General features: G+C 50.8%; 1 protein-coding gene and 1 long non-coding RNA gene across 2 annotated transcripts in view; one reads left to right on the forward strand and one right to left on the reverse strand.

Annotated features, from left to right (window-relative positions):
- The window catches only part of LOC109321047, a 10,055-nt gene extending 8,796 nt beyond the window's left edge, over nucleotides 1–1,259 (reverse strand). Inside the window, exon 1 of the long non-coding RNA XR_002103945.1 lies at nucleotides 1,072–1,259. This is a non-coding gene — a long non-coding RNA (uncharacterized LOC109321047). The remainder of the gene's footprint in view (nucleotides 1–1,071) is intronic.
- Nucleotides 1,260–1,354: 95 nt separating this feature from the next.
- Nucleotides 1,355–7,484, forward strand: part of CCDC34 (coiled-coil domain containing 34) — a 36,520-nt gene continuing 30,390 nt past the window's right edge. Inside the window, exon 1 of the mRNA XM_019551336.1 lies at nucleotides 1,355–1,599. Coding sequence (XP_019406881.1) covers nucleotides 1,457–1,599 — 143 coding nt within the window. The 5' untranslated portion in view covers nucleotides 1,355–1,456. The remainder of the gene's footprint in view (nucleotides 1,600–7,484) is intronic.

Genomic DNA, 7,484 nt, shown 5'->3' on the forward strand with positions numbered 1-7,484 from the left:
AGCTAACTGGCCCTGACCTGGGCTTGGAGCCATGGCAGCTGCTTGCCAACCTCCCCCTCCCCGCAGCTCTGCACACAGACTTGGCAGCAACAGAAGAAGTGCCCCCAGAGTCTCCCCTGTCCATCTGTTTTCACCCCCCACCCCTGCCGCTACATCTGTCCTCAGATGGCAGCCAGAGCTGCTGCCACTGCCACAACTGCTACATGGCTGGGCTAAGACAGCTATCCTGTGCTCTGGCCCTGGCAGGAATGGGGCAGAGCTGCAGGGTACAGGCTGCTGGGAGCAGAAGCTGTGGAGGATGGGGAGCAGAGGAAGTAGGGGGGACAGGTGGGGAGGGAGAGGCAGCTGGGAGCAAGGGCAAGTGCCAGGGCACAGGCATCAGGGCCAGGCAGCAGAGGGACAAGTGTGTGGGGGAGATAAAGGATAGGGATCAGGAGGCTGCCTGTCCCCTATTGCTACCTGCTCCCCCCGCCCCCCGGCTTCTACTTTCCCCACTCTAGCAATGGAGGTGGGGATACATTTAAAATGACCCTCCAAAATTAGAGTCTAGACATGGACAACTGTAAAAACTATAATTTGTCCATGTCTGGAATCTAATTAGTGGGACATCATCTTAAACCCAGAGTTGTCTTGGCTCCTGGTAAATACAGAAAACTTGATTTGAGCAGTTCTCAGCAGTTGTGTGCATCACACAGGGTTAGGGGGTTTTTTAAAGTATTTTTTGGACGTTGTCATGGTAACATCACTTTTAAAAAAAAGTTAAACCAAAGATGCACCAGTAACAAACAGTTTGAACTTCCAAGGTCTAACTAAAAGCTCACGGGAAAGCAAGAGGCAGGGCCTGACAGGGATTTTCATTTATTTATGTAGTTATTCATGAGATGTCCTTCTGTAGAGTTTAGATGATGGTTGGGACAGGGATATAATCCTAACTCAGGCTAGGGCTTGGACTAGAATAGTGGTTTCCAGCCTTTTTCACCGGCGGGCCCCTAAACAATGTTGAATAACAGAGCAAGACCGCTTTGTAGGGCAAGTGCGGCTATTTACACGCTTTTGATCCATCCTACTTACCTTTCCCATTAAACCAGGGCTGGACGAAACGGCGGCTCCGGCTACAGCCAGACTCCATTTCCCAGCAGCCCCTGCTCCTGCCGGGCCGGGACAGCTTGTCCCTGCGTCCGGAAAGGGACTACTTGTCAGGCTTGCGGAAGGAGACATTCACGGCAGGCACGCGGTGCCTGGGTTGCCATGGCGCCCGCGGCGGGCGGCGATTGGCGGCGCCGCGGGGGCCGATGGGAGCGCGGCCCTGTTTCAAAGCGGCGGGGCCCTCGCGCGGCCTTGCGGTTGTGGGGGCAATTGGTAGGCGTGGTGACGCAGTGGGGCTGTGCGCAGTGACGTGATAGGTGGTTGCCCAACGCCACTAACGCTCCCGCCCCGTCAGGTGCCGGCGGCCGCCATGGAGCGCGCCGAGGCCGCCAGGAGCCGCGGGCGCGCGGCCCCCTCCAGCGCCAGCCACGTTGACACCCCCCCGCGGTCTGCCAGCTCTGGGGACGAGGCGTCGCTCAGCTTCTCCACGGGCTCTTTCTCCCGGGGCCACAGGTAACCGCCACCCCCTCCCCCCGGCTTTCCTCTTCCTCCGCATCGGGGGTGGGGATGAGCCGTGGCCCCCCCCCGACCCTCCTGACGTCTTGCTCTCAGGTCAGGTCGCTCAGCGGTTCCCAAACGGTGGGTCGTGATAGGGCTGGCTGATGATTAACCAGCTGGGTGGGCTGATTCCGATCCAATAACCAATATCGAGTTAGAGCGCTAGGCATCTTAAAATACCGACCTTATCGAGGAACCTTTTGTCAGTTTGTTTTCCATCTGTGACGCCCACATGTTCCTCCAGCCTGCTCTGGTCCTCAAGGAGGAAGGCAGCGATAGTCTTATTTCCACTTGTGTAGCCTGTCATGCACAGCCCCGCTCCCTGCACAGCCCTGGGCAGGCGGGGTGGACCTTTGTGTGGACAGTAGTGCTGGGTGCATTTGGAGCCCAGAGCGAGCCACTTTCTCCGTGCCAGCAGGCCCCACATGGCCAAGTTGTGGCCACTGTGGAGGAGCTGCTTTTGCAAAGGCACCCAGTGGCCAGCGGAGCAGGACATCCCTTGCATGGCACCTTCCCTGCTCACGCACAGGCCAGCATCTCCATGGTGCTCATGCAGTGTTGCCATGGTAGCAGCAGGAGCCCATAACAGTCCTTTTGTTTCTGAACATGGTGCCCTGTGACTGCGCCCCAGTGCCCTTTTCTCCTCTTGTTGCTCGTCAGGACTTGTAGTCTGCCATGCGTTCAGACCCGTAGTGGGGTATGGAGACTGCAGTGCTTGCCAGAGTGCTCCAGGCACGTGGCCATATTTATTGGCTACAATGACCCAAAGTATCCAATAGCTGATAACATCATTTCTTCTTTTTAACGAGGCCGATCTGATAGCCAGTCGATATATTGGTGCACCCCAGTGAAATGTTCAAGTTTGATAATTACAATAAAAGTGCTGTATTATTTGGCAAGCTAGTGATAAGCATTTCAGTATGTGCATGAACTAACACAAATCTAGGAAACTTCTTCAGGACCAGAGGAGCTGAGTCCAAAAGCATGGTTGTGAACACAGTGCTTCGACAGTTGATCATCCAGACATGGAGATCACTGAGGGAAGTCGGGCAAGCTGTATCAGAAGAGCCCCTCCCCCTATGGTTCCTGTACCCTCCTCCGCAGGTGGTATGCCGTTTGTGCATGGACGGAGTGGCAAAGCATCCCAGAAATGTCCCACAGGGAAATGAGTGGCAGCATCCGTCAAGCTGCTGCTGTACTGCTACTGGGAGAGCAATGAGAGGGGAATTTCTACCCGAGTGATAAGAGCTTGGCAAAAATTACCAATACGATCTTAGGTGGAGCTGCCAGCACTTCCTACTCTATAATGATTCTGGGCCAGGCATGCTTTCAGTAAGCCTAGTGGTAGATTTCTTAGGGTGTATTTATTTAATAGATAGAAAATGTCATACTGTATAACTATTCAAATCACATTTTTTCACACGTATCCAAGTTGAGTTAGAGGGTTCATTTAATAAAAATTCCCTCTCAAGAACATGTTCCCTTCAGAAATATGTGATCTGAAAGCAAGCATAGTTTTGTATAGACTAGCGTTTCAGAAAATGGACCTATGGCTTTCTGTCAGATTTAGACAATTTTGCTTTGTATAATCTATTTAGATCTTCATAGCAATAGGGTTTTCTGCACCCAAATGAATGCTCTGATGACCAGCTGTAGTCATTCTTACTCATTTTTTGATTCATTGCATAAGTATTTTATACAAATTGGAGAAGCACTAGCAAGAGAGGCTGGGAGCACCAAGCTCCAGAATATGCTGTATTCTAATAGCTAAGGGAGGAGAAAGATGCATGTTTGAATTCCCTCCTGCAGTAGAGGGAATTAAACTTTGTCTCCTTCAGCCTAGGAGTATTTTTAAGATCGGGTTTTCAATTGAAAGTTAAACTTATCCCCCTGTTGCATATTTATGCTATTTTCTGCAGCTAAAACTTCAGAGAAATTAATACAAATTAATGAGTGATTTTTAGATTGCTTTTTCTATAGTACTTAATATGAACTTACTTTGTTTCCACTGAAATTAATGTGTAGAGTTAGGGTCAGGAATAATTTTTGTGGCCTTATTTCTACGATTCGCTCATTTTGTCATTATTTTTTCTGACATTCAAGGAAATAATGGAACTGTAATCTAACTAGAGCCACATGCTGAAGAAGTATCCTAGATGCCTTCTGCAAAGTTACGAATCTGCACAAAAGTACATTGGCCTCTTTGACTGCTATGTCACATTATGAATTTGTATGCATTATCATAGCTTCTAATCGTTACATTTCAATTTGATGCCATCCGTTGAATAGATATTTTAGATGATTGTAGATTATATTTTAAATTATTTTCTAACAAGTGAATTATCTTGAATTTTTCAAGTTAAATCCTGTGTTGTTTTCTAACTATAGGCCTCATGTTTGTCAGCTTCCCAGTTCTGTCCTCACTGAAGTTCCCAGTTTAGTGAATACTGTGTGTACCTGAATGCAGGACAAACCTGAATTCAGGATGACTCCCCAATTATTAGATTTCAGACTTGGAAAATTATAAGTTTCTTTTACTTTTCCATGTCAACAATCTGGGTGCTGGAGGATCCTCTGAAATCAGGTGGGCAAAATAAGGGCCAGATGGGCCAGGCATGACCAAGGGCTGTACAAATACTCTCCACAGGCCACAAGGGCTGTCCACCTATGGCATGTCCTTCTACCCCCTGAGCTTGCAGCAGGGCTGGGGCAGCTTCACAGTTGTACTTTCTTTCTAGGCAGCCCAAGTGGCGGCAGCTCCTGGCCCCAGCCCTGTGGTACCGGCGGGGAACCCGCACGCTCAGCCCTGACCCCGGCTAGCCCCATGTCTGCTCCGTACTGCCCACCCAAGCTGAGCAGCTGCAGTGACTAGACAGAAGCTGCTGCTCAGCACAGGTGAAAAGCAGCCCCTCACCACTGCTGGGCTATTCTTGCTGCAGCTGCCTGGAGTCCATGCCTGGGCTGCCCTACTGCTCCTCTGCACTGTCACTGCTGCCCTGCAGGGTGGCCCAGAGGCAGCAGTGACGGCAGCAGAGCAGCCTAAGCATGGGCTGTGGCCGGATGCAACAAGAATGGCCCAGCACCAGTGAAGGAGATGGGTGCTTTTGCCCCGTGCCAGCAGCAGCTTCTGCTCAGCTTCTGCTCAGCGTGGTTGGGTGATCCAGAGCAAGTGTGGGGTGGGCCAGGTTGGAGTTGTGTGCATGGGTTCCAGCTGGTCCTCTCTGGCTGGGGTGAGTCCAGAGTGCGCTGGGGTTGGAGTTGGGGCTGCACACTGTTGGCAGTGGCAGGAAGGAGCCAAAGGGCATGCAGGCTCCAGGCTCTTGGGTGGGAGGGTGCTAACTGGCTCAGGAGAGCATGCCTGCTGGCTTGCTCATGTGCATATGGTTTACCCTAGACCAGCTCTTTGGCAACCATCTCCCCTACATGGAAAAGCTGTGTTAATGCTGGGGCTTCGAGGTGGTGGCCCCAGGAGCTCACATATACTGCACCTCCCCAGCCTGGGCCCTGCAGCTGCAGCTGTTGCCATGGGGCCCATTGGCTTCCATAGCAGCAGCAGCAGGCAGGGGAAGGTGGAGCGGACGCTCCAGTAACCAGGGTTGTAGATGTTATAAGCCACTGCCAGCGGCAGCCGCCACAGCCCTAGGGTTCAGCGGGCCCGTTTGCCCTCCTCAGTGTGTGGGAGAGCTGTCCCCCCGGGGCACGCGCGCATGTGTGTGTCTATGTCCCACGCATACCTCACCATACCCACCCACACCCTACCCACGTCCCTCCACAAATCCCACATCTCCTCACACCCCACCATACATCCAGCCCCCACAACTACACCCCACATACATATACAAGCCTAAGACTTTATTTTGAGCTATTTTGCAATTGGCTCTATATACACTATGTAAACACATGTTAAAAAAGGAAAAAAATATTTTTATAATAAAATATACCAAAAATCAAACATTGTTTATAATATATGATTTGGTATTTTTCCAGTTCCAAGATGGCAAGAACCCTTTTGCCAAACAAGAGTATTTCTGGGGGCAAGGGGAGGGACTACCAGAGACAAAGGTCAGGGGTACACTGATAGAGATTTTTTGGGCTGATGCCAATGGCTGATTTTTAATGAGCCGTATTGGTTGATACCGATCCAATTGCTGATATGGCCCGGCAGCATGGAGAGTAACATCCAGCTGGTAACTCTGTTGTGGTGGAAGGGGCGAGGGGGGAGGGAAGGAGTGTGGGGGGACAAATTGAAGCCTCTGTGGTGAGGGAGGGAGTGGGGCTGGTTTTTGGGGCTGGGGCAGGCATTGCATGGGCAGGGTGCAGGACACAGCCATGCTTTGTCCGGTGGGGGGGGCGGGGGGGTGGCTCCCACTGCTGTGCGCACCCTGCGAAGGCATGGAGGGATGTGTGCCCCCCGGATCTGTGTTCTGGGTGAGGGTAGGCTGCTGTAGGGGCCGGAGGTGGTGACAGGCTCTTCTTAGCGTGGGGTTTGGGCCAAGCTGCGCTCAGGATGGACGGCAGTGTTGCTGAGAGGGTCGTCTACCGTGAATTTTGGAGTAGCTGCAGCCCACCCCATAGCCCCTCTCCAAGCACCACTGCTGTCTGCCCCGAGTACAGACCTGGTCCAAACCCTGCTGGGAAGAGCCCAGTGCTATCTTTGGCCCCAGCCTGCAGCAGCAGCCCACCCTTGCCCTGTGCGCAGATCTGGGGGGCATGTGCTCCCCATGCTCTCCTGGGGTGAATGCAGTGACAGGAGCCACCCGCATCCCCTGGATGAGCTGCTCATGGCTCTGTCCCCGCCCTGCCCTGCCCTGCCCTGCCTGGGCAGTGCCAGCCCCACTCTCTCTGTCACTGTGGAAGCCTTGGTCTGCCCCTCTATGCCACTGTCTTCCCCTCCTCCACAATAGACTTACCAGCCTGACACTGCTCTCCAAGCTGCCAAGCTGCACTCCTGGCCCTGTGCATGCTGCGGCTGCACTCATGCTCACACTCGTGGCATTTATCGGTGACGTTGTTGGCCACATCAACCAAAAAAAGCCGATTTCTGATGCTGTCAGTTTTTCTTTTATTGGTGCTGATTATGATATGGTCTGATGTATTGGTGCACTTCTACTGTACCATTGATTTCTGGGTGCTCCGGAAGTATCTTTAATAAGACAGTGTACCAACTCAGAGAAGTGAAGGTAAGGAACCACTTACATTCAGCACAAATTGTTGGGTGGAAGCAAAAAAGAACTTGTATTCTTGTATTTTCACCTTTAAATAACAGAAGCTTCTATAAGCAAGAAAATGCATAGAAAGCTCACAGATTGGTAGCTTATAAAAGTTTATCTGCATTTATCAAGCATACTTTCATACATGAGCGAATATTTGTACATAGTAATGAAAATACTTTATTGGTACAAGGTTAGGATGCTTACTTATGTATGGGCAAGCTGTGGTTGAATTATGCAAGATACTAGAGTGCTAATAGAACCTTTATACTATTCCATCCTGCGTTCTTTGAAATATCCATTTCTTAACTAGTTTTTTTTTCTGTAAAAGGTTTCGAAAGGATTTTTAAAATTATATTAGGACCACTTGTGTTTGTTCTTAAAGTTCAAGTACCTTGATGCCTTGGCCCCGCTCTACGGTATTTATGTAACCTACTCCAACTTGCTGCTCAAGACTGCATCAGTGTGCACTAATTAGCATCAACAGATCAGTACCGATATCAAGAAAATTGGTTATTTCAGAAATCGTCCCAATGGGGCTGATAATTTGGCTGATAAATTCCTGTGTGCGCATGCAGGTAGCAAGGAGCACAGCTCGGCAGTGTGGAGAACTGCCTCCAGCTTGTAAGT

Source organism: Crocodylus porosus, unplaced genomic scaffold (assembly GCF_001723895.1).
Source record: "Crocodylus porosus isolate Cpor-Errol unplaced genomic scaffold, CroPor_comp1, whole genome shotgun sequence".
NCBI lineage: Eukaryota > Metazoa > Chordata > Crocodylia > Crocodylidae > Crocodylus > Crocodylus porosus.